This window comes from Myripristis murdjan, chromosome 15, assembly GCF_902150065.1.
Source record: "Myripristis murdjan chromosome 15, fMyrMur1.1, whole genome shotgun sequence".
NCBI classification, from domain to species: domain Eukaryota; kingdom Metazoa; phylum Chordata; class Actinopteri; order Holocentriformes; family Holocentridae; genus Myripristis; species Myripristis murdjan.
The window spans coordinates 12,986,778-13,013,502 of NC_043994.1; the positions used below are offsets into that span (position 1 = coordinate 12,986,778).

At 41.6% G+C, this 26,725-nt stretch overlaps 1 protein-coding gene across 5 annotated transcripts; it reads left to right on the forward strand.

The window, feature by feature from the left end:
* Nucleotides 1–1,251: 1,251 nt before the first annotated feature.
* Nucleotides 1,252–24,830, forward strand: LOC115372309 (pleckstrin homology domain-containing family A member 1-like). Of its 5 annotated transcripts, none has more exons than XR_003929440.1 (15): nt 1,252–1,405; nt 8,652–8,898; nt 9,887–9,943; nt 10,073–10,118; nt 14,946–15,043; nt 15,523–15,654; nt 17,142–17,282; nt 17,762–17,830; nt 18,501–18,565; nt 18,679–18,742; nt 18,936–19,025; nt 20,649–20,722; nt 21,525–21,599; nt 22,081–22,364; nt 22,490–22,599. XR_003929440.1 is itself a non-coding variant. In XM_030070080.1 (14 exons), exons 2-14 carry the CDS (start codon nt 8,758–8,760, stop codon nt 22,728–22,730), a joined length of 1,293 nt encoding a protein of 430 aa, XP_029925940.1. In that variant the 5' UTR covers nt 1,252–1,405; nt 8,652–8,757; the 3' UTR covers nt 22,731–22,867. The 5 variants fall into 5 exon arrangements, 3 of the variants coding, with proteins under 3 accessions (XP_029925940.1, XP_029925941.1, XP_029925939.1); XR_003929441.1 differs by having other exon boundaries at nt 22,081–22,381; nt 22,490–22,560; XM_030070080.1 differs by lacking the exon at nt 22,081–22,364 and having other exon boundaries at nt 22,490–22,867.
* The last annotated feature ends 1,895 nt before the right edge of the window (nt 24,831–26,725 follow it).

Genomic DNA, 26,725 nt, shown 5'->3' on the forward strand with positions numbered 1-26,725 from the left:
GTGCTCTTGTTTTGGACAAGTGCTTCTGGTATATATCGATGACATTAAACTGAATATAATTTTTGCTCCACTTTCCGTGTCTTAGGTAGTTGGAGCCCAGCAGTTTGGTCGAAATAAAGGAACAGGCTTCATGAGGCGCATCAATGTGCCATTCAGGAATAACCGACCATATAATGCTTTGATCGACCAATCAGAATCGAGTTCTCAGCATAAACCTATAACACGATCGATCTACCGCTAAATCAGCGAGAGCGAATACATTAAATAATTTTATTTATGACTGACTGAAGCCTAGGCATTAAACAGGGTGCTGTAGACTAGGCCTAAATAGTTTAAAGTGGAGGGGAGGCATGTAATAAGAGGTCCCATCTGGAGTGAATGAATGAATGAATGAATGAATGAACATAATTAAAAGGCAAACCTAATACAGGGGCAACAGAGATTACAGCGTCTTTTAAACGCTAGATGTCGCAAACTCCGTCCCCTCTTGCTCTCTGTCCGCCCCTCGTCACACACGCACCCTCAGCTTCACACCTGAGAAGTGAAAAAAAATAGAGGTCTCACTCTGCGCCATTTTCCGGGACCACAAAAATCACTGTCTTGGATATAGCCAACTGTTGTGCAGATAGATAGAAATTAGATAGATACACACACAATATTCTATCTATCTATCTATCTATCTATCTATCTATCTATCTATCTATCTATCTATCTAGTTATATGTATGTGAATGTGAATTCTGAGGCAGGAGGGCTTTGCTCTGAGCTATTAAAAATCCTTTTCCAGAAGTTGCCGTTTTGGAAAGATACAGAACTGGCAAATGCTGAAAGGTAAAGTAGCCTTAAGGATATCCAGTGAGTATAAGTTGTTTTTAACGTTTGCCATTTTAATTTAGAATTAATGCAAATTAAAAGATGAAATTATAGCCTCAAATCATATTTTTCATGATCCAAAGTAAACTAGTGTAACTAGTAACCTCAGACCACACCCCTCATAGACTGTGTCCTTTGTTGGAGGAGGCAGCCTCTGAATTGAGATTACCATTATGTCTGATATCATTCAGTTATTTTCTACAGTCTGTCTATTGTCTACAGTCTCTCTACCAGATTAATAGTTGGAATGGCAATGACCTTACGCATGGCTGAACTTCGCCATTTTTTTGAAGCAAAATTGCAGGAACAGAGCGCATGCGTCATGGTCAACGCCTACTTTCGCGGACCGACTTGTAGTGATTCATCTTCTCCTCCATAGACAATCTCCGCCCTGCACTAGCAGCAGCCGCACTGGCCCTGAGCCCTAGTTGTGTGTGTGTGGAGTGGAGATGGGCTGAGGCGCAGAGGATACCATCCAACAACAGCGAACCGACGGCGGCTGCTCACTGTGCAGCACAGAAGGCAAAACTTGGGTAAGCTGGTCCGAAACGCTCAGTAAATCACGCCAGTTAGCTAACTTACTGTTGCTAAAGTTGCTGACACATAAAGTTGAAAATAATTTAGCGTACTTAGCTATCAGTTTAACTTAACAGCCAGTGTTAGCTAGCATGTATGAATGCCAAAACTTATTTTGCCAGGCTAACTGAGCTGGATAACTGTTAACGTTAGCAAAGCGGTCCTCTTGTTTTTAACGTTTGGTACAACATCGGAATAGCACGTTTGGTGACGGACTAATGTAATATTAGCCTGTGATATATTTTGCCAGAGTGCAGTAAAAAAAACAAAACAAAACAAAAAAAAACAGCAGGCTTTTGTGGGCTGTTTCCAGGCTAAAGCTGGTCAGCCGATGTTGCTGATGTTGCTAGCAATAGCGCTGATATTTTGAACGTGTTGGGACAATCTGTTGTGAAATGCCACACGTTAGCTAGCGTCGTTAGATAGATGACTAAAAATGAATCCTAAATATGTCTGGTTAATCCTGCACCATTCCGCACACAACACCGAGTACACGCCTAGCTTGCCATGTTAACCGGAGAAACCCGCCTGTGTATTGTACGAGGGATTTGGAAGTTGTATTGCTAACACAGGATATTGCTAATGTTGCCCTGCCAGGAGTTAAATGCATGTTCAAGATCCAGTTTTGGGAATCTCAAAACTCAACAAGATAGAGTTGTTGTAGACAGGGCCAGGCCTTTCCAAGGAACCGAGGTGTGAGGCCAAAGCCTGCAGGCCATATTTGCTACTTTCAGAGCCAGAGAGTGACCAAAAAGTACTCTTTTTCAACAGAACCGGACAGACCTGAACTTCTACCTTATATAGGCTGCCATTGATCTTTTCTGGTTTGGCCAGATTTATGCCTCTGAATTGTTTAAAAGAAGCCACATTATCAAGCTGTGTATTTCCAGAAGCACAAGTGACACTGACATTTTTGCTCAACTTCTCTAAACTCTTGTTAAAAACCCTTATTTGCACAAATGACAAATAGCAGTCTCCTGGGAAAAGGGAGGAAAAGCAGTGATTTGTCTGCGTGTCACCACACTGTGATTTTGGAAAAATCGATGACTACGAGCTGTAATCTCTCTTTAGTAGCCAATGACTTGATATATTCACTCTGAATTTAAAACTAAACTGTGTCCTATGCCTCGTCCTGGTCCTCGTGTCTAGTTTTTGTTGTGAAAAAGTGTTTTTTTTTTTTTTCCAGTTGGTGTTCAAGGAAAGATTGCATGCCAGTAGCAGCGTGACTGGGCTTGTTGGTGTGTGAGGCCGCCTTTGCCTAAATTTATATACCTAGGGGCCCCAGCAAGAACAGCTACCAACACATTATCTGTTCAATATGGCTCAGTTCACTCATCATCCACCATCTTAGTTGGTAGATTAGTTGTGCTAAAGGAGGCAGGCACGGCCAAGATGAGTGAAAACATGCTGCAGACCATTATGATACTCAGTTGACTGTTCTCTCTCACCTTTTGACTTCCTGTTTAATTTTCTCACCTGTCTGTAATTCATCATTTGTTTCTTTCTCTTGTTGTTTGCACTCTGCTTTTCTCACCTCTTACCTCCAGGTTGGGAGGTAACAACAGGCACAAACCAAACCTTGCAGCATAAATCAACTCTACCAGCCACTTTGTCAGGCAGCTAGCCAACATGGGGTTATAAATCAGGTCGGCTGGTACAATAGTGAAGGTGGCTGACAAATTAAATATTGTGCTACACCATTGTTCTGTATTTCTCACACAGCAAGCAGTTGACTTTGTGCATGCAGTTCAACAAATGCTGTTAACATTTAGCTACCAAAACACAGGCTGTGGTGTGATGCTTTGCGCCATAACCTAGGTTTGCATCACGACTTTATGTGAATTGTCCTGAAAAGACTGCATTAAAGATGGAGTCAGCGATTCTGTAGGAAGATTGTTTATATTTGAAATCTACAAATTCAGCAAATATCTCCCCACCGTAAGCTAGCTGTCCATTCTGTGAGTGCAACTGGAAAAAAATCCTGTTCTTACACAGCCCTGGTTCTGTAAATAGGAATCAAACAAAGTGGCTCGGACCGGGCCATACAACACTATCCCAGCCAATCAGCAACAGGGGGCGTTCATGCTCGTTCACAGGACAGGGGAAGGAAGCAATGCCAGCGAGAGGGACGGTAAATCTGGCACATGCTAATGTGATAACATTATAATAATAACAGTCTTTCCCCAGAATTGCTGACTCCACCTTTAACACTATGTAATCAAATGCTGACAGCCAAACAGAAGATAGAGAGATTGAATGACCTTCTTGCTAAAGGAAGAGTGGTTATTTTGCTGATGTTGCAATCAGACACCATCCAACATATACCTGGGAGCGCCGATGTTGTGTCGTAGATCTACCTTTGCTGCTGCACTGCACATACAGTCAGTCCAATTCAGCAAATGATGCTGGTATCTCAAGTTTTAGGCGAGTAGGCCATGTACTACCAGAACAAATATTATGCTTCTTTGGTAGTTTTATGCAAAATTGATTGGAATTAATCAAGGAAAGGTGGTGTTCTCTGGCAGTGGGGCAGTCCTCAGCACCACACTCTTGCTCAAAGCAGTTCAGTCTCTATAGCATTTTCTCATATTTGATCGCCTGTTTGTTTACCTTAGCTAAGCGCATAACTCTCGATGCGAATTTTAGGAGTTTTTGTGAATTTTCTTTTTTCATTCAAGTTTTCTTATGTGCAAATTCAAAATTCATGCAAAAATAGGTGCAGAGAAAACCCAGCAAGAGTCTTGTTGTATGGTGTTATGTCAATGGCGGGATGACATTGTAGAGGGTCAGTGTTAGGCAGTGACCTCATTTAGGATCCTAGTTGCCTGAGGGTAGAAGCTCTTCCTGAGCCTCTCAGTGCTGGACTGGTGTGTCCGGTACAGTCTTTCTGTCTGCAGCAGGGAAAAAATGCCATTATCCAGGCGGTTGGGATTTTGAATGGTTCTCCTAGCCTTAATATTGCAGCGCCTGGTATAGATACTTTTTGGCACCGTAGAACACCACTCTTCACGAGGCCTTGCAGTTCGGTGCTGTTTCCGTACGAGGCAGTAATGTTCCCTGTCAGGACGCTTGCGGTGGTGCCGGAGTAGAAATTCCTCGGTTCTTGGGGGGATACCCAGAATTTCCTCAAGCATCTGAGATAAAACAGTCTATGCCTTGCATTTTACGCCACTGAGGCAGTATGCAGCACCAGGTTCAGGCACCAGACTCCACGGTACTTGAAGCTGTTCACTCTCTCCACCGAAGACCCATTGCCATTAAAGGGATGCTAGTTCCTTCCCCGCTTCTCCCAAAATACCCTATCTGGCTATATAATGTGATGGTTGATCCCACTTACTTGAAACAGCTTGCGCAGCACTTCAGAAACCAAACTGTATGAACAGATTTGAAATTAGTCATTAAAACAGTCCAAGAGAAGAGAACAATGACCACCCTCTTTGGTTACCATAGCTTAAACATGATATGATATATAACTTGTCTCAGACATAAAACCGGAAAAACAAACAAATGGTAAGTCTGTAAATCAATATGCAAACAAATCAGTATACTAGTGGCAGATGTACTTATAACAATCAATATATAAGCAAGCCAAGCATGCCACAGACAAGCAAAACATATGCTATTGTTTCAGGTTGGAAATGCATTTATGGGGTCCTTGTTTGATGTAGCAGTGGGCTGTTACAAGCCAGATCATAAAAGAAAAACATTGACCACATACAGATCCTGCTGGCCCTTTTGTGGTGTTTTATGACCTGGCCTGTGTGGCCAGTTGGTTGCCATGTGATGGCAGACAAAGCCTTCCTTCAAATGTAAAGAGTAACTCTTTTGGAGGCATGTTTGAGTTGGAAAGAGTTTCTAGTCAACCAATGAAGCGCACCCTTATCTGACCTTCTCTGGAGCTTGACCTTTAACCTTCTGGTCTTCTGGGTCTGACTTTGCATGTCTTCATTGGTCTCCTTGTCTTATTCATGTCTTTCCCTCTCATATCTTTTTCTAATGCTGTCTTTCACTTGATCTTTCTATCTCATGCATTACACAGGAAGCCCTTGTACCCTCCAACCTCTTCCTTGTTGTGAATGATGATGTTGTGTGCCATGTAGGCAAGCATCCACTAAATCTGAGGGGCTGCCTTCATCTTGTTATCTCCACCAGGCATAGCTGGAGGAGATCTTGTTTTCACTCCTCTGTGTGTGTGTGTGTGTGTGTGTGTGTGTGTCTGCACCTAATCTTGGAAACTACTGGGTCTATCAGCCTAAAGATGTTCTGTGCACGCTTATGTCTGTACCATGAAGAACCTCTTGTAGTTGCGGTGATTCAAAACCTTTGCAGACTGATCGTCTTTATTACTTCCGCTTTCTTTCTGCATCATCTCTCTGTCTCTCCTCATATATTATAATTTATATCTCATTCCACTACTTCCACATTTTACCCAATAAAACGTATATATATATATATATATATATATATATATATATATATATATATATATATATACATACATACACACAACACACATATACACACACACACACACACACACACACATACAGTGTAACTGCTTACAAAAGGAACTTAGATTAGCTAAGAGCATGTCACTCATATGTGGCTCAAATAAGAGGCTATAGGGCGAACAATCCCCAATAATTGAAATTTTAAGCTGAGGCTTTTGTGAATTACTTAGCCTGGTGATTGTCATTTGGAAGCAAAAGCTAAAAGGTTGTTTTGGTGAGAGAGAGAGAGAGAGAGAGCAAACAAGTGAGAGAGACAGCTGAGAGACCAAGTGGGAAAGACTGAAGCCTCTATTACTCATTATAATGACCAATGCAAGCAGCGCTCAGACCATTTTTTGAATTTGTTTTGTCTGTCTGTGTATTTTGGTGCCAAGCACAGCATGCATTATGCACAGGTGGGAGGAGAGGAACAAACTGGTGGGGCTGTTTATTCAGATCAAGTTGTGCAAAGTGAGTTGTTGGTGTTGCTGTGCTAGCATATATACATAGATACAGAACCACGTCTGTCTCTGAAGAAATTTCACTCTGCTGGCACTTAAGTGATTTTTATCAATGAGCAAGATAAATTCTTTAGCAAATGCACAGAAATTCCCTGAACATAACGAATCAAGCACTCTCCAGCATATAGATACTGTGTAGCTCCCTTGTTTTGTTTTGTTTGTTTTTTTTTTTTTCGTCCTTTGTGGCTGTGTTTGCTCCAGTTGGGAGTGAAAAAATCCTGACGTGCGTTTGTGTTTTTATTTGGTGAGTCCACCCGCTGCAAGTCAACAGCTTACAGATTGGACACAAAAAAACATAACATTGTAAAAAAAAATGTCAGAGTGATGGTTAAAATAGGTTACATTGCCTGATATTCCAGCCATCACTGGTTTATATGTAAGCGGACTATTTGCCTAATGTTCGCTGGTCTGTAGTGTGTGTGTGTGTGTGTGTGTGTGTGTGAGAGAGAGAGAGAGAGAGGCACCATAGAAGTGGAAGTTGAGTTTTACTATTTTAATTCATGTAATTTTTGAAACATGGTTTCTCTTGAAAAGCCGTATGACTTCTGGCAAAGAGCCAGTAATGGCTTGTGAGCCATAAGTTCCAAACCACTGGTTATATATGTTTAATAAACTGAAACTGATACAGAGAGAAAGAGAAATAGCTAAACTCAAGAGGCTTTGGGAGTTTTACAGTATATTTTCTATACCCTACTGTGTTTCATTGAATCATCTAGTAAGTTATTTTATAATTAGAAGTGTTTGACAATATAATTGGCTGATGAGTCTCTCCCAAGTTTTGCTCGGGACATACCCCATAGTCCAGAAAAGGGGAGATGCGCCTAGCAGAGATCTGTACTCTGCTGAGTGCACTCTTCTAGTTGTGGTTCGCTTTAGCTGTCATTTATCGGTTTTAACACTCAAATCATGTGAATTGGGTTAGCCTACTTTTTCCTACACGGTTGTGCAAATATAGGCCACAAAATTGGTCTAGCTATATTGAAAGCCTAGGTATCTAGTCAGTGCCTGTTTGCTTTGCACCAGGTGTTGCTTATGCCAGGAAAAGTTAATTTAGTTGTGCATCAGTGAGAAACACATGCACAGATGAACACGTCCAAAGCACTTCATTTACAGAATCGCTGAACTCTACGGATTCTGCTCTCACTCTCACATGATCATCACTGTTTGTTTAGCATTCATGTAGTCAGCCTTGACAGTGTTGCTTTTTCTCATGCCTATGTGTATCAAATGGGATGACTTGGGTAGATGGAGGGGCTAGCCATGTCGCTCTTAGCCCACAGTCCGTGCACAACAACCAGGCCTTTTGTCCTGGCTTTGCCCCCGTCCACCCACACAGCGCTCATAATGTCCCGGAGAAAGAGAGTCTTTATCTTTGCGTTCCCAAGTCCCATCTCACTCACATATTTCAGGCGCAGTCCAAAATGACAGCAGCTTAAAGAGGCTAATCTAACAATATGCCTACAGTGCTGCTACGCCCACCCACACAGGTTTGACATTGAGATGCATGCACACACGCATGTATACACAGACAGTCATTAATGATTTACTGGTCAGTAGAATCTCAGTGAGCGGCTGGTTTGTGAGGTGTGCTATTGTCAGCCACAAGCAGGTTAAATATTGCTCAGAGTTTCCCAGTCAGCTCCTGGGGGCGTTTGTTGCTTTGTTACAAACAGGGCTCAGCTCAGTTTTATTTTATTTTCTGTTTTATTTTATTTCATGTGGGGGTCTTACTAAAGTTGGGCTCAGCTGTGGAGGGAGGGGATGGCCAGGGGCTCACCAAATGGGATGAGAAAGAGAGACAGAGGGAGGGGGTGACTTCAAGAGAAAAGAGTGTGAGAGGGAGAAAAAGCGCGCAAGTAAGGGTGGGTGGAGGAGATAGCAGTGAGAGTGAAAGGACAGTGAGTGTGAGAGGAAAGAGCGGGACTGGGAGAAACAGCAGGAGAGGGAGAGAGTGAGTGGGTGAGGCTGATATAAAAGGATAAAGGCGGGGTTGTGGTTTGTGTCACATGATCCCCTGGCAGGCAGCAGTGTGGCAAGCTCCAGGTGGCAGAGAGACTGGAGAGAGAGAGAGAGAGAGAGAGAGAGCGGGAGGAGAAGCTGGCAAGGCTCACCACAAAGAACACTGAAATTCCTCATTTACTCCCTCCCTCCTCACACACCCCCTCTTCCCTTTTTTTTCCTCTTCTCTGCAGGATTTTCTTCCCAGTCCTGCTCACCCCCACTCTCTACCACCACCACCTCCTCCTCCTCCTCCTCCAGTCCTGGCCTCAGTGGGCCAGGGAATGTCCCGGCGCCGAGATGCCTTACGTGGACCGGCAGAACCGCATCTGTGGCTTCCTGGACATCGAGGAGAACGAGAGCAGTGGCAAGTTCCTGCGGCGTTACTTCATACTTGACACACAACAGGGCAGCTTGGTCTGGTTCATGGACAACCCGCAGGTAATAACATGGTGTAATAATGGCTTTGCCCTTAGCTATCTGGTTAGAGCATCGAGGTAACTGCCAGGGCTAATGTTTGCTTGGTTGTTGGCAAAGTGTATGCATGCTCACAGGTAGCAACACACCAGCTAACATTAGTTAGCCCTTTCGGTACAGGTACCAAAAGAAGCTGAGAATGGCTTAGCTGTTAACAATGTGGATAATCAGTTCACATGCTAGGCTAACAATTGCTAAGCTGTCTGCATCCAATATGAACACAAAGCTAACAACATGCTAACCCTGTTGTCACTGCACAACCCCAGTAGGTAGGGAGTAGTAGCATTATGCAGACTAGTTGATAGGTTAGCAAGCTCAGATTACAGGTACAGCAGCAGGGCAGTGAGCTTTCGGCAGGTACAAAACTGTGCAAATCTGTCAGAATAAAGGAAGATACAGCATATAGTGGGGTTCTCAAAATAAAGTATGTTGTTAGGACTCCAAGGGGCAAGCATTGATATATGCAGTGAGCACAGTGGTCATCTTTTTACGCTCAGTGACCCCAAGTATAAAGGAGTGCGCACAGTTCATACAACATAACACTGTCCTTGCTTTGTACATCATGCCAGGGCAGAGATGTTGTATTTGTCAATGTTCTGTTACATGACTTATTCATAAATCATGTTGGGCAGGAGATTTTTCAATTATTCAGTCCCTGTTCTTTTTATAGATTTTAAAAGCTGAAATTTTAATGATGTTGAATCTCCCAGTTTCAGAACTACGGCACGACACTGGCTTCTTTCCATGCCAGTTAACTTCAAAGTATTTATAACACTGACTTGCTTGGTCTCTCTCCCACTATATCGCTTTCACTTTCTTTTATATTCCATGGCTAAGGTCTCTTTTAGTAAACTATTTTTTTCCAGCCTTTTTTTTGCCTTATTTTGCATACGTTTCCTATTTCTTTTCTTTTTTCAGCTGTATATTTTAATCAGAGCTCTTTTCTCCACAGAACCTGCCTATTGGTGCAGACTGTGTTGGTTCCCTCAAGCTCACATACATCTCTAAGGTAAGCAAAAATATTTCCACCACAGTTTCCCCGATACTATCCCGATAAGATTAAGTAAAAACAGAACTGATTTATTCAGGGAAATGGACTGGTAACAACTGTGGCCTTTGTCCTCTTTACCTGCTGTAGGTCAGCGATGCCACTAAGCTGAGGCCTAAGGCTGAGTTCTGCTTCGGTAAGAACACACACATGGTCACAACCTCTGACGTCTTGTTTTTTTATGAGCAGTCCAAATATATATTTGATAACTTTGACAGAAACAGAGGTCCTACAAAGGTTGGGAGATGTAGGGAAAACAAATTCACTTATTTCTCTGTCTTTAGGAGATTTGAAATTTCATACAAAGTATATGCAAAAATGCTTTGTGTGTAATGTGATATGCTTTTTCTGTTGTTTTGGAGTACATTTTTGTATTTTTTGTGAAGCATAATCCATATTTCCTCAGCTGACATGGTGTAGTTATTGAAGGATAGGCAATATGACTGTCAGCATAACTCATATTGATTGCATTCTGAAATCAAAATTTTGTAGATTCCCTGTGTCCACTGTTGCCATGAAAGACCAATTGCATATTTGCACTTTTATATTATCAATACTGCTGGAATTGGCAACCCCTCGTTGACCAGGCTGGGTACACACATCATAACCTGAGGAGGAATGTTTGCTGTCCTCATTCACCCTCTGACCTTGATCAAGCACTGCTCTCTGCATGCTTTCCCCCTCATTGACCAGGTAGCCAGTTGAAGCCCTGCTCAACATTCGGCTGTTTAGCCAACAAACAGAGATGCAGGAAGCTGCAGCAGGTCATGATCTGGGCTTGAATTTATCAAGCAAAGCGATCTCTGGATTGGTTGTGGCATTCAGATGTTATTGGTTGGCACAGCTTAATGACTCAATTAGCAGACATTCTCAGGTTTATTAAATCTTCTGAATGATATGGTACAAAATGATAATTGTAATTATTTTGACGAAATGCAAACTTTTGCAACATAATTTAAGTTTTTAGCAAAATATTGATGATGATATGATCTCTCCACACAAACGTATTGTCTTAGATCTGCTGAATACAATTAATAGGGCGTTTTCAGCAAATTTCTGCAGATCCATAATACTGTTTTTATAATGGTGTTATGACGCACATTTTATCGTCATCTTCCTGTGATTTAGGTCAATTGGCCACATTTCCATTGCGAAAACATTCATATTAATTGTTCAGCCTCACTCTCTTTGCTAATAAGTTCTTTTTCAGTCTTCTACATTCTACATCCTTCTTTCCTTCTCAAAATGTATCTCGGGAGTGGTTTCCTCCATTGCTTGTTGAGCCCAAAAGAGACATATATGGGCACTCCAATCAGTAAAATGTCTGGGTGATGGCAGTAAATTGAAAAATCATAGATTACATTATATCAGACCATGAAACATGTGGCACATGTACATGTTATAAAGCATTTTACCCAGATTAGTTGTTGAAATGCGTGTTATAACAAAGACATTCCTGCACTTGTCTTGTATACATTCAATAGAACAATACTTTTAGCCTCAATACTATATTTTGACATGTGTTCCTTTGGTTCAGTAATAATTTTAGAAGAGTGAAGATTTGATAAATTACATTCCTCCTTAATTAATTCTTGGCTATCTTGTGTGATCTGATCTTGAGGTCAGTCTAATTCAGTGAGGCAGAGTTTTGCTCATATGATGTTTGAACATCCTTTAAGGTGTTGACATTTGTGGACCTGACTGGGTAGTTAGATTATCTCTTAACTGGAACACCATGGGTTTCATCTGCTGCAGCATCCAGCCTAACCTTACATGACCCTGTGTTCTACCCTCTCTAACATGCTTACTGATGCAAACAGTCCATGAGGATGTTAAGAGAATTACATTCCTTATTAATAACAGCCCTCTCACCACATACCACAGTATGTTATAGATTGGGTGTTGTTGAGCTCTTAAAATTCACTTGATTAATATCCTACAAGTGAATCTTTTACCACAGAGCAATAGATGCAGTACAGTTTTATTTGTCCTTTCTTTCTGTCCCTGTATGGTCCAGACTAGAGCAGTGAAGAATGTTTGATAAACATGAGCCATGATCCCGTGCAGTCCCCCAGCACAGGCAGGTTATTTGGGAGCAAACCTCCATTCCCTGTCATTGTTTACCACCCTCCCTCCCCCTCCTGCTTCTCCTTCAATAGCAGGAAACACTAGTGTGTGACATGAAGTTGACTGCCGTGACTGTGTGTTTGGTGGAAGGTGCACACACACATTGACGTGTTCAAGTTTCAACAGGATGCCAGCATCCTAATCGGAACATGATTCAGAATAAGCATGGAGATATTTTTAAACTGCCGTTTGTGCGCCACATGTGCTGATATCTCTTATTCTCACTCCCCTCCCCCTCCCTCCCTGCTTCCAGTGACTTTAAAGGAATCTTAATTGGCATTTTCAGGAAAGAAAAGCATTTTGGGAAAGTTTGGGACTGGCTGTAATGCTTCCAGATGGCTTTACAGTAAAACAGAGACACTTGATTGTAGTCTATGACTGATGGATATGGGTTCTGTGTGTGTGTGTGTGTGTGTGTGTGTGAGTGTATGTAAGCACATGTGTTGGACTGAGCCTCGTGTGTTTCATAGAGAGAAAGATCGAAATGCATGTGTCGTGTGAACTTTATTGCCCAGCTGTGTTACTCAGCAGTTCACATTGTTTTGTGAGTGCGCAACTCTGACTCAGATCTGATATGTGCCCCCGCACAGATTAGTATTCATAGCGCCCTTGAGACCTAACATTATCACGGCAACCAAGAAGCTGACCTGCATCAAACATACAGCATTTAACCCTGTACACCCTCCAACGTGCCACTCAGCCAAGGAATATTAAGGCAGGGACTGCAAAAATAAAGCCCAGTTTTGAATGTTTCAATTTAAAATTTTGATTTAACTTTTATTGTATTTTTCTTCAGAATTTCTTAAACTAAAAACCAATAAAATTTGGTCACCTTTTTTAAACAAGGCTAGGTTTGAGTGGTGCCTTACAAATGTTTTTAATATTTCTCATTACCTGCTTCTGCCACACTTCAGTTCTCTTTCGTGAAGTTTATTATTATTATTATTATTATTTTTATTTAAAACAAATATACACAACAACACAACAAAACAAAGGACATAAGATAGACCCACGCAAACACACACACAGCCCAATATCATCTTACACAGTTCATCTGGCTTTACACAACCAAATTAATGATTCAAATGAAAATGTAAAAATAGGAAATTATAATACTCCAATGTTCTCCTCTTCTTCTTTTCTTTTCTCTTTCTTTTTTCCTTCTACTAGAATGAATCAGTGATGTTTTTTTTTTACACAGTAATTGTTTTTATTCCAAACCAGACCTAAATGACACTTCTCCTTGTTCTGTTATTTTGACCCTAATTATGTCAATAATAAGGATAAGGTTTTGAAGATGGATGGATGGAGGGATTGTCTTTTTATTTTCTATTGTGACAGAATTACAAACATAATACAAATTTGGTTTGATTGGATTTGCTGTTATTGGTCCTCTTAAGGAGACAGCTGGACAGAATTATGTTCACTGGAAGAGAAGCCAGAGAGACTGAGATGTTGCATGTGTTACAAGAGCTGCACCAGAAGCAGACACACACACACACACACACACACACACAATGAGGAAGAAAGATATTCATTGTGCCACATAGTTGCATCTCAGTGCTTTTTACAGCTTGCCTCCCCGAGTTACCCGTCAGGCTTTAATGTAATTTATTTCCATGGTGTAGAAAGGAAACACAGGAGACACAAGGAGGTTTGAGATGGAGCAACAATGACGGGAGGGAGATAGACTGAAGTAGCCCATTTATACTAGAGACATGAGCTCTTTCAGTTCCATAATCCTGAATCATAGCTAATCAGCGTTTGACCCAAAAACCTTATTATTGATAATAGAGTATGGTTATGTTCACATGGCTGTGTAAATGTACCCTGAAAAGAGTTAGTGGTAGCCTGGAGCTCTTTCTGCTGTCATGGTAAGAAGTGGGTGGGTGCAGGCTGGGGCGTCTGTCACTGACTTCAGCTGGGCCGTCCACATGCACAGTGTTTTGCTGTGGGGGAGAGTCCAATCTTGGCTTGGTTGTTGTTCACTTACAGAAATATTCATAGCAATGAAGCTGTGATCTCGATACGCCCCATTATATCTGTTACAGCAGAAAGGCAGATAGCATGCTGAAGGAGATAGAGAAAAAAAAAAAAAAAACTTTGGCCGGCTGATTGCATTTGTTTTGATCATCATACCCACTGAACTAGTTACCGTTTTTACACAGCTTTTTCACTGTACTCTAGAATATTATTGTCTGTGATTGGTTAATAATGTCAAGGATGGTTGCATTTTTTTGTTTGTCTTTTGAGCCATGTTTTTGTGGTTTGTTTTCTTTGTTTACGTGATAGTGCGCTTTCCTTTACTTATGTCCAAGATGACGAATTGAGTTTTAAGCCAGACTTCCTGCAGTTGTGAGATGGTATGCACACTTAAAGAAATGGCCTCACAAGGACTGTAAAGACAAACTCCCAGACATCTCAAACATATCAAGCATCAACAATCCTAAGTTGTGCAAGACAGGATGGAAAAATGTGCAGTTCTAATTATGCTGTATCTGATTTCTTCATGCACTCATGTCATTGTTACCCTCACAATTTACAAGCTCCCCTAATCTGATGTGGATTGTCACTAAATGTATATACTTCAAGTCACAGTAACAAAACAGACATTTGTTCAACAACAGTTTGATTTTATTTTTTACTTAGACTCACTCCACATCCCGTTTTGGGACTAATGCTCATTTACAGTATATGCTAAACACAGAATGGATGCAAGGAATCACAAGATAATATAATTTAATAATATATAATACTATAATTTTTGGCTGTATCTATCATCTTGTCACACGATCTCACTTACTCTGCTCTAACTGTTCTTTTCATCACTTTTCAGTTATAAATGTGGGGATGAGGAAATTTTTCCTGCAAGCCAATGATCAGCAGGACCTTGTAGACTGGGTCAACGCTCTCAATAAAGCCACCAAGATCACTGTGAGACAACACACAAATGTACAGATAAACACAATAAATACCACCTCTGGTATTTGTTGTACTTAGATTTAGAGTGATGTTTTAGCAGTTGGAAAAAAAAAAACATTATTTCTTTCAGTTTTGTAGGAGTGAATGAGCTGACTGTCTAGCAGTCAGATAAGACTGAGTCAGAACATGGCTAACAGGATGCAGTATTGTTGTATTGAATGCTACCATGGTCAGGTGGAAGGAGTATTTTCATTGTTCTCCATGGAGCCTTAATCATGTGGAAAGGAAATGACTAGCAAAAAAGTGAGGCCACATGTTAAGATAGAGGCTTGTTAACGTAATGTTAATGTAACATAATGTGTTAACATGAGCTGTTGTCCCTCATAGAATCCTCTCTCTGTGTGTGTGTGTGTGTGTGTGTGTGTGTGTGTGTGCGCGCGCGCGTGTGCGTGTGTGCGTGTGCGTGCGCGCGTGTTTGCACTCTCCTACAGGTGCCAAAGTTGTCTGATGGCCAGCAGAATGCAGAGAACCAGAAGGCCTTGCTGGATGCCACAGGAACCAAAAAACAGGTCTCCTACAAGACAGAGATCATAGGAGGAGTCCCCATCATCACCCAGACTCAGGTAAATAGGACCCCACATGCACTGCACCACATGTGTATGCATATGTGCATGAATACACACATATTGTGCTCAGTGTTTCACCAACCCAAGTCTGTTTTTTGACAACATGCGTGTAAACGTGTGGTTGATAGCCATTAAAAATGTACTGAATTACTGATGTTGAATCTACATCTTTGCAACATATAGGCTATTTGTTACTTCAACTGCTTGGATTTACTACAGTTTACTATATATTTGCTCATATTAAGCAGATGATCATGGAGAGCAGAGACACCGCATCGCAGACTGTGGTACTGACCTGGTCAATACTGGGTGGGGAGTGAGAGAAACCATAACATTGCCGCTAATACAATATTGAAAGGAAATAGCACTGTCTAGAATAATATGACCTTTACAAACAGGCAATATGCATCATCACACACACACTGCACAGTCAGCTGTTGCTGGGGTGGTGCTATGCATTGTAACAGTCCCATTAAATCGAACAGAACAACAACATAAACCAAAAACAACCTCCTGAAGTGTATGTCCTACACATTTGCTGCACCACAGAAAGAAGCTCCACTGTCCACACACACAAATAGAGGTCTAGGATAAAGCAACTTTAGGATGATATTTAATTAATCTGGCAGGTTCAGGCTCACTGTAAGAACTCTACACTGCACAGAAAGATTGGCTGCTCAAGTTATGGTATGATGCATACAACAACTCGATGTAAGTGGTATAGACGATTGCTTCAGTCTCATGTGAGCTGTCTTCTTGCGAGTGCGATGCTGATGTGACGGTTGCGGTCCAGACACGTTGTAACCTTCCAATTACAGAATGATTCAGTATTTTATGGGACAGTTGGCAGCCCTAGATTTGCATGATAGAAATTTTATGGCAACAATTTAAAATTATTTTATGATACTCTGCTCAGATTTCAGGGTGGACTGCCCTGTCCTATGGGTGGTCTGGGTTCCCACCACTGCCTATGGTAGAGGAAACACCCTGGTTTCACTGAGCTGCATCTTTATCCACACAGCTGTCAGCTCCACATTATCATTAGTGGTTGCAGCCAGTTACATTATGATGCATTCAATTTCTATTCATAAAAATGAGCATCAGGTAAAGATAAATTATTATGCTATAATGATGTGTTCAAGTGTAGTCTTGCGAAATTTTGTTTTTGGTGAGAAACTAGAATTAAGTAGGCTACATTTGTTTGAAGGAGGAATTTGTGGGAAAAGGTAGTTGTATAGCAGGCTAAAAAGAAAGAATGCCATGTGACAGAAGGTTATATTAAAGATTGTTTCATAGATTTGCATGATTGAATTTGTGCTCATTCAGAGATAGTATAAAGTAGTTTGTGTTTAAAAAAAAAAAAAAAATCAGTTAGCACATTGGCCCAGAATTTCACAATGTGTCCATCCCTGATTGAATTTCTTTGTGTATACCAGTGGACTTGCACGTGGATTGTAATTTTGATGGTGTGTTTCATCCTCCAGCAAGAAGGTGGTGATGGTGCAGAGGGACCAGAGCGTGAGGCCATGCGGCGTTCTCACAGCCAGCTGCCATATTTCCTGGGCAGACCAGCTCAGGAGCAAACTGTCATCAAGTCTGGCTACTGCGTCAAGCAAGGCGCTGTGGTGAGTTCCAGGGGATCTCTGGTTCTGTAGTTGCTTGACTTGGGTTGGGTTTGGGTTCAGGGTGAATTTAGGCAAGTTTTTAAGAGTTTCTATCCAGAGTCTTTATTCTAAAAGCATCTGAGAATAGAGCACTTTCGCATAAAGACTGTACTTCTGAAGTTAAACTGAAGTGTGGAAGGTCATGTCCTGACCGATCTGCTCTAGGTCAGTATTTTTAGAAATTGCAGCTCCCTGGGTTTGAATTGACTCATGCTATGCTGTCGTGCCTATCCGTATCTGCTCAACTTTCTGTCTGCATAAAATCCTGAAGGATAGTGTACTGCCCATTATACAAATAGACACTGTAAAATCTGTAAGAACTTGTAATAAGAGTTCTGCTTTTGTTAGTGCAGTAAGTTGTCAACACTGAGAGATTGTGTCTTAGCAGGAAAATATACAAAACAGATCTAAACATTCATATTTGGTTCTGTTTTCCTTAGATGAGGAACTGGAAACGGCGGTATTTCCTCCTGGAAGAAAACTCAATGAGTTACTTCAAATCGGACCTGGTAATTGACTTTGATAAACTTCTGCAAAGCCTTCAAGAAGAGGCGTTTATTTTTGAAGCATGTGGATTGGAATCACCTACACAATCACACACAGAATAATACCAAACACACACAAGTACTGACATGTTTCCCCAGTCAGTGGAATTCGGTGCCTTCTCTTCACTTGTTCCAGCATGCCTTTCTTTCTCTAGTGTGGCCTCTCTCTCTCTCTCTCAACACTTACACACAGTCTTGCAGATTCAGACCCTCCTCAAAATAATATGGCGTGTGTCAAGTTCTGTCCTCATCAAGGTCTACCCTTATTTGACAGCATTATGTGTCTATTTGGCCATCAACAGGGCCCAAGGACATAGACTCTCTGTCTGCTGTATCAAATGGCCACGTCAAGAAAGTTACAATCACCAGGGAGTCTGCTATTTCTGGGCTGGTTACCTGCTGTACCTGTGAAACAAAAAAATACCAAGCACTATAGCCTCATTTGTCAAGCAACATATTATCAGATTTGTATGAAAAGTATTTTTACTATATGCAAAGAAAAACTTCATCCGTAAAACGTAATTTGTGCTAGACATTAGTCAATAAAGATGGGCCTGTGTATCCATTTGTTAATTTTTGGCAGTTGTGATCCAGTCATTGCTTGTGCTACACTGTTTTCCTTTCCTCCCTTCAGGAGAAAGAGCCTCTGAGAATGATTCCACTGAAGGAAGTTCACAAAGTCCAGGAGTGCAAGCAGAGGTATTTAACAAGTCTCAGCATTTTCCCCATTATACAAAACCTCCTTTTTTTTATCCAGGTGTTACAGTGTTGAGTCTTTTCTTAAGTTGAGTTTTGTTTGCCTTTTGTTTTAGTGACATTATGATGAGAGATAATCTGTTTGAAGTCGTCACCACATCTAGGACCTTTTATATACAGGTAAGACAAAATTTTTCCATGGTAATTGGGATTTAGATTCTTACACGCACACATTATCAGATGTTACCATGCACTGATGCTGATGCTAAATGTTGCATGCTCTCAGTTGTCTTCACCTCTCCTGTGTGTCTGTTTCTTCACATCTGTAACCTGTCTCACTCTAACCAGTCCACTGTATCTCTGTCTCCACCAGGCGGACAGTCCAGAGGAGATGCACAGCTGGATCAAGGCAGTCTCAGGGGCCATTGTTGCCCAGCGGGGACCTGGGAGGTCTGCTGCCACAGTATGTAGCACACACCACCATACTTTACAGCACAGTACCACCCTCTACCAGAGGATCAAACCCTTAATTATCAAGACTTGCCTTAAATTGGACTCAATTAGAAAATTAATGGCATGAGATGTGCCTAGGAAAAGAGAATTACTTGAGACTTAACATAGACTTGCATGCCTATAATTTGAAACTTGTGATCCGAGGTCATGATGCCAAATACCACTTCATATTATTTATGGATTATTTGCTGTGTTTTGTTCTCACAATAGCTCATACAGCCACAAACTACCAAGATGTAGTCAAAATACACTGATTCATTTGAGTGAGTACATTTCCACTGCCCACTTCTTGCACTTAGAGCTGAGAGAGTAATGGAAACAATACAGTTTGTTGCATGAGAGACCTGCACAACTGCTTCATATTGAGGAAATAATCACTTAGATGGTTACACTTTGATGATCTGCATTGAGAGTTTTTTGTTTTCAGAGGGAGGCAACTACTTAATGGGAATGATCATATTTTTATTTGTTAAACAAGCCAAGATCAGTTCCTACAGATAGCTCACTAATATATTTCCATATGAAAGTGATATGTCAACACCAACTAACAGTAAAGTGTGTTTCAGATGACTTTATCCTACATCTACCTTTTGAATGTTCTGGAACAGTCTCAGTTGTTTTAGGTACATTTATGTAGTCAGCTCAGTTGATTAGGAAAGTCAGTTTGTCTGTGTAGCCTGTACATCACTTCAGGTTATAGTATTCAACTGAACATTTGACTTAACACTGTGATTTAAGAACAAACTCGTGGTCACAGTTGGCCAACTTTTTGTTAGAAGTAGATTTCACTCTATATTTTGACTGTGTAGTTACCTGTTGCTCTGAAAAGTTTGCCAACAAGTGTGCAACATTGATACACTTACTGACATCCAGTTTGACTGGAACTAAACGTGACTGGATACTACACTGACTTGATGTGGCTTGCAGCAAACGTGACTCTCCTGATGTCAGTGTTGCAGCCACATGACTTGAATTTACTTGTGCAGGAGTAAGGGAGACTTGGCTCCACCTTTCCCTAGATACAGGGAAATGGGATTGGGGGGGTGCTGCATGCTTTGTCTTCTCCTTTTTTTCTTCTGTTTCCAGACTCTATTCTGTGTCTACATCCTAGCATGGAGAAAGGCTTGTGGTGCTTTGTTAGTTGGTGTCCAGATAGTTGTGGCACAGTGGAGTACTTCTTCCTGATGTTTTATATACTGAGGCTTGACTTTACAGAACTACTTCATCAGTTCTGTCTGCAGCCTACATGCATAGTGACAGGCAGCTAGCAGTGAGGAGTGAGAGGTAAAACAGGTTTCATTGTTCTGACTGCCGGGGGAAGAGCTTCATCTGGTAGATAGTATCTATTCCTCCGTGCTCTGTTTCTGTACCATTACCTCTTTTTCTGGTTCATGTCTTTTTCTTTCTCTTTCTTTCTCTCTCTTGTCTTACTCTCTGCTCTGTCTTGATCTTCTGAGCCTTTTCTTTCTTTCCTTTCCTTATCTTTCTTTGTCACTTTCCTCTCCTCCCCTTCCTACTCTCCCTGTGGGCAGACGGCCCCTCTGCTCTAATCCAGCTTTGCACTGTGTTGCAGATGCGGCAGGCCAGACGGCTGTCAAACCCTTGTATACAGAGGTATACGTCCCGAATCGGGGAGTGCAGCAGCACGTATGTCAGCTCCTCTAAATCCCCCCTTTAAACTAAAAGCGCACCTTTTTTAATACTGTTTTTCCACTCACTGGCTGGCCATTTTTGGTTTTAGACGTCATGGGAGCAGCTCAGATCTGATGGCACACCTGACACTTCTTGTGCTAAGAACCAAACACATCCCATGTATGGCTATGACAACCCAACAAGCACCCCTTCCTCCCACCCCTTCCTCCTCGCTTTCCCTCCTATCCACTCCTCTTCCTCCTTTGCTTTCCTTCACATTTTCTTCTTTCACACTTTCAACTCAGCTCAAAGTTGAGGTTCATATATTTGATGAAACACATGGCGTGCTTGATTTAGCTTCTCTTGCATGTGATGTCTGTCGCCAGGAGCATGGCAACAAAAATCAAGCACACCTCAAGTCACTCAAACAATTTCAGAGTATTTTGGAAAATATATTTGTGCGGATGTTTATCAGAATGCCAAAAAGTGACTCCATGACCACTGGAAGAACCCTCTATAGTCATCGGCTCCCCCTCTCTCTCATAGCTTGACTTGCAAAGTTTTCACCCATCATTGTCATTGTTCGGTGTGTTTACACTCTCAGTGTTTACACTCTGCAACATGTGCATATTGAAACATTTGGTGTGTAAGTATAAAGTACAGTGCAACATGCAAACTGCGCTACCTGACCAGCTCAGTGATAACAGTCTCAAATCTGTTTCCTGTTTCTTTCTCTGTATTTATTACTTGGTATTTGTGCCTTCCACACTCTTGTCGTTTCTCTTCCCTTCATGCCTTGTTATTTCTGTCTCTGCAGTCTGCTGCAGCTGTGTACCTGTCTTAGATGTGTGACATCCTGCTTGTCTCTTCTCCTCCCTCCTGTTCGCTGCCTGTATGTCCTCTATTTTTCTCATACACGTGTTAAGAAAATGGTTTCCATAATGTCTGACTGAACCATATTGTATTAAATGTTACACATGTTTACAGCTTTGAATTACAGACACCCAAAATGTCTTAATATATCCAGTGTTCGTCCCAGGATTTTTGAAACACAATGGTACTAGGAAACTGTGAAGATTCTCTACTCTTACTTCTTAAAATGGTGATTTGTGGATTTGCTGATTAGAAATTTCACAAGCCTGGAAAGTCCCAGGGTGGCACAGTGCCCTACTGGCACCATTTGGGTGAATCTTTGTGTCAGAATAGAACACCTTAATGTTGAAACAGTTATCTGTTCAAGAATCTCTTGATGCTTTATAGTTGGGATGTTGGTCTAACCAGCATCTCACCATCTGCTCCATGGCTAACCCTTTCTTGCTTTGACCACTTCCTCTCTTTTCTTCTGTCTTCCACACCCCCGTCTTGTCTTTCAGAGAGTGAAATCTGACAGTGAAAAGCTGTGAAATAATGAGCAACCAACCACTGCTTTTTAAGGCACTCTGCTTTTCTTCTGCTACCTGAAGCCACAATACCAAGCTATAGTCTGCTGACACTACTACTACTGCTACTTCTACTACTACTGCATCTGCTACTACTTCTACTACTAATACCACCACCACAACTCTCTATCAGTGCTACTTTCTTCTGCGTCTGCTACTGTAACTACCTACGATACCAACTCTACTACAGCTGCATCTGGCTCCACACTGCAGTTCTGGTGCTAACTCTGACTCTGTAACGCACTTTTGCTTATCACAAATAAACTACAGATGACACAGTTTTACTGTCGTTTCACTGTCTAACCTCGTCTTTCTCTCATTCTTGCTTCCTCCTCTGCTGCAGGAACACAGTGGCCATTCCTCCCCTTCCACATTCTACCGCAGTCCCACGGGGCCCCTCGTCCCTCGCTCGCCCATATCTGCCATGCCACCCTGCTACCCAGAGTGGGGGGCTGCTGTCACGTGCGGCGCACGCTCGCAGCCTGGCATGGGACAGCGAGCACTTCATGAGCCTCCTGCCACGGCCGAGCCACAACCATGCCCCACCACGCCTGTCCCTGCAGGAGACGCGCCTGGCAAAGTGACCTGTGAGCCACCCACGGCCACCACAGCCACCACCACCACCACCACCTCTGACTCTCTGGAGTCACCGTGGCGGCGGCGCAACAGTTTTGGGCCCTATGTGCCCGAACCGCCCCTGGACCTGGACGATGCTGACCTTCCCGTCAGCCAGGTCTGAGCCCTCACCTCTGACGTTTTAACACTGACTGATAAGGACTGGAATTGAAAGAATATGCATAGATCAGGAGGAAACATCATGTGGGCGTTGGTTTCCAAGCCAAAGTTAATAGTGGGCAAAAGTGTCCAACAGCACAAACTAATCTTCTGAGATCCTCTCTTCGAGACGTCGTCAGTGTGTGCAAGAAAAAGCAGTGGGGTCGCCACTGAACTGCACTTGTCTGTGCCAAAGACGACCCGCTATTAATTCACCCTTCTCCACCTGCCTGCTCTGGTGTTAAAATAGCTTATTTATGTACTTAATGTTGATGTTGTCAGAAAAAAGCAGCTTACTCATGCTGATTTAACATGCAGTGAGACAGCTTTATTTTAACCTGCTTAGGCACACAAAGATTTGCTCAACAGTGTTTGTGGGCCCTAGGATTTTTCTAAACCATTTTGTGCCAAGTAAATAAGGGAGCTTTTAAGGGTGCAAGCTACGTATTTCCTAATGACTGAAAAGGGTGCTCAAATTGAGGACTGGCTTTTCACCACCTGTCTAATCTCTGTACTAATCTAAATCGTAAGGTCCTTTCATTACACTTGTTGTTATAATTGTAGCACTCTGCATTTGTGCAATACATTTTGGGCCAGTTTCATAGGTATGGGTCAAGTCTAGTTTGAGATGAAGCCTTTGGAAGATTTTGTTAGTTGTGAATGAATTTCTGTGGAACTGGTTTCATATGACCAAGTGTGTGTGATAATGTAGGACCAAATGTATTGCAGCCACCTTTTTAGTTGGTGTACAGTGAGTATTACACCTACTTTTTGGTCACTGTTGTACACATTCAGTAATGGTACCAATGACATTGTCAGTTTTATTTTCTGTCAATTTGCAAACCATTGACATAAATGTTTCTTAGAATTTTTGGCTTATGTTTTATTTAATCAGTCCACTTAAAAAATAGTTTATAATCTATGTTGTGTGGATGGGTTGGGAATGAGATTTTCATTCATGCGGTGGTATTATGTGACATTTTTAGTTAGTCGGCTGTTACTAACGAGTACAACCTAGAATGCACTTGAGTCTTTTATGACAAAAGTGGCTAGTTTTTGAGTGAGACTGTTGTGTAGACACAAAAACAAAATTGTGAAAGCTATCACAGGACATATATTACTCCTCTTATTGTTCATACAGACCTAGCATCACTTAACAATCTGAAGCAGCCTTTCTGCTAAGTACATTTCCATGTATGAGAAGCTTCGCTGTGTGGACTAGTGCTTGACACTGGATGACATGGAAAGATTTATACTAGTTATACGTAAACAAGAAATAACACAAGAAACTTTCACATGTATGTATTTTACCATTTTTGTTAAAATGAATCTCAACAGGCACACGTGAAGTACCTAAACCTGCAGACTGTTTGTAGTGAATTATATGAATATTGTGCAAACATTTTGGATCACTGTTTATCAGAAACAGTTCAAGCTCAGACACTTGTCCATTGCATGCCTCCATTTTAAAGATGATTCCCCACAGATTGGCTTTCTGTTGCTAGATTTTGTTTACCCGTGGCTGCTCCGTGTGTGATGTATGTATGTTTTTAAAATAGAGATGACACTGCTGTGTGCGGGTCAGTATGTTGTAGATATTTACTTTTCTTTTTTTTTTTCCTCTTTTTTGTGTGTGCTTTTAGATGTTTCCTGATATTGTTCCTTGTACCTGTGATGCCAAATAGTGAGGTTTAACCTAATAGTAGGCAGCTGCCTCACAATCTTATTTCAGATAAATCCTCACTGTAGCCCTGCTAAATAATGTAAAATAGCCATTTTAAAAGTGCCTGCTTCATTTCAGCCCAACTAAGCCAAGCTGTTTCAGTCATTTTCTGTCTCTTGTAATTGGTTTGAATTGTCATTATTTATTATGTGGATGACTTGAAAGAAATAAACACATTGAAAATGTACTTGAGTTTTCTGGGATCTCATCCAATATTTATTGTGCTTATTCATCTCTTGGAAACGCAGTCAATCAATGGAGAGAACAATAAGAACACAAGAAAGTCTCTTTGGGTGCATGTATTTCAAAGATATTTATGTTGGCAGTACACATCACTTCTTCTGTGGGTTCTTCAGTGCAACTGATCCTCCACTCCTCAAGGCTCAGTCTGCCCTCTTGTGGTGAGAAGGGTGCATTGACACTGCACCTCAGTCTTGCCAATATGCTATGTACTGAATTCCAACAGGGTTCTGGATTAAGGGTGCTTGGCCAAACTGGTTGTTTCATAAATTAAAAATTGTTATCATGATGAAAATAAATTCTCCGTGCATATCATGAGACATCCACATAACACAAAATAAAATGCAAGGTAAATACATAGGTAGAACACAATATTCTCGAGTTCAGAGCACTGACCCAGATGGGAGTTTACTTTAAATTGTCAGTTTCATATATACATTTTTTTGTCACTATAAACAGATGCCATTGGCCTCCATGTGTACCAAATGGTCTGGCACCACTGGACCAAGCCAAACCACTGAAACTGTAATGACAACTTCAACAACACTTAACCATATTGATGTGAAAATAAATTATTTTCTAATGTACATGCAGTTCCTCCAGGGCACTGATGATTTAGTAGTCTGAATAAGCAGTCATCTTTCAACAGCACTAATGAGATGCTCCTTACAAATGTGGCCTAAGGCCTCTGATAAGTGTGGATGGATTTATAGAGTGAGGTCAGTCGGCTGGTCTTGGAGCAACAATGATTATGTAAACCCTGTCGTGTCAGTCACATATAGAGTTACGTCAAATTTTGGGCTTTGGTCTATGTATGTATATGAGAAAAAGCACTTGTATTATGACCAAGGCACGTACATACAATATATATCCTAGGGATATAATAAAGGGGTTTTCAAGTGCAGAGGGAAAAAAGCGCCAGCATCCATCTGGAGGGTAAAAGACGATGAAAAGATGCAGAGTCGCAGCCCTTTTTTTTTTTTTTTTAACAGTTCTCAGTGTAGTCTAACATACATGTATGTCATTTCTTTATTGGCAGTGTAGTGGATGGAGTGGCACTTTGGTGTGGCTGCAAGTGTGGAAACAAAGTCCCAGTTGGACTCCTACAGGCCCCACATGCAGCGAGCACATGCACACTGGCAGGGAGAGATCACACAGACCTCAATGTTGTCCGTTCATTATGCACACTGCTCTTGGTTTGAGAATGGGTGTTCCTTATAGATGAGGTTGTTTTCATCTGCATATTTTCCCATCATTACTCGCCTACATGCCCTTGTCCTCCAATGTCAAATTCAGTGGATCATGTTGAAGGCTTGTCTTGCTGCTCAATATAACGTCTCATTCATTTTTGCATTTATTTTTTTTGTTTTGGATTTTGGTCAGCAGCATTTTGCATCAAACTACAGTGCATGCTTTCAAATCTGTTACATGAGTGACGGATGTCCCTTCTCATTTTACTGAGAATTTCGTGCCGCTCAGGGAATTTTAGGGTAAACTCTGCCTTTACCCCTCCTCCTGTCCTCTCTCCTGTGCTGTTCTGAACTGCAGCACAAACTAGTCCAGTCTTTAAGAGAATGCAACTCCCTTCCATCCCTTTATGCCGCTCTCTAATTGCTTCTTGGATACAGAGCCTTGTGTTGCCTAAGCTCCGGTACACCACAGGGGGCCCGGTTTCCCAAGTCCCTCCATCCCCAAGCAGCAACAGCTCAGAGAAGTGGTTTCTTGCATCCAGCACCCACATTAAAACCCAAGAGCCATTAAAACAACCCTGAGCTCATAATCAATCACATTGTGTCGGAGCATTTTATGACACTGATTCATTGCCCCACTGTTTACTGGACT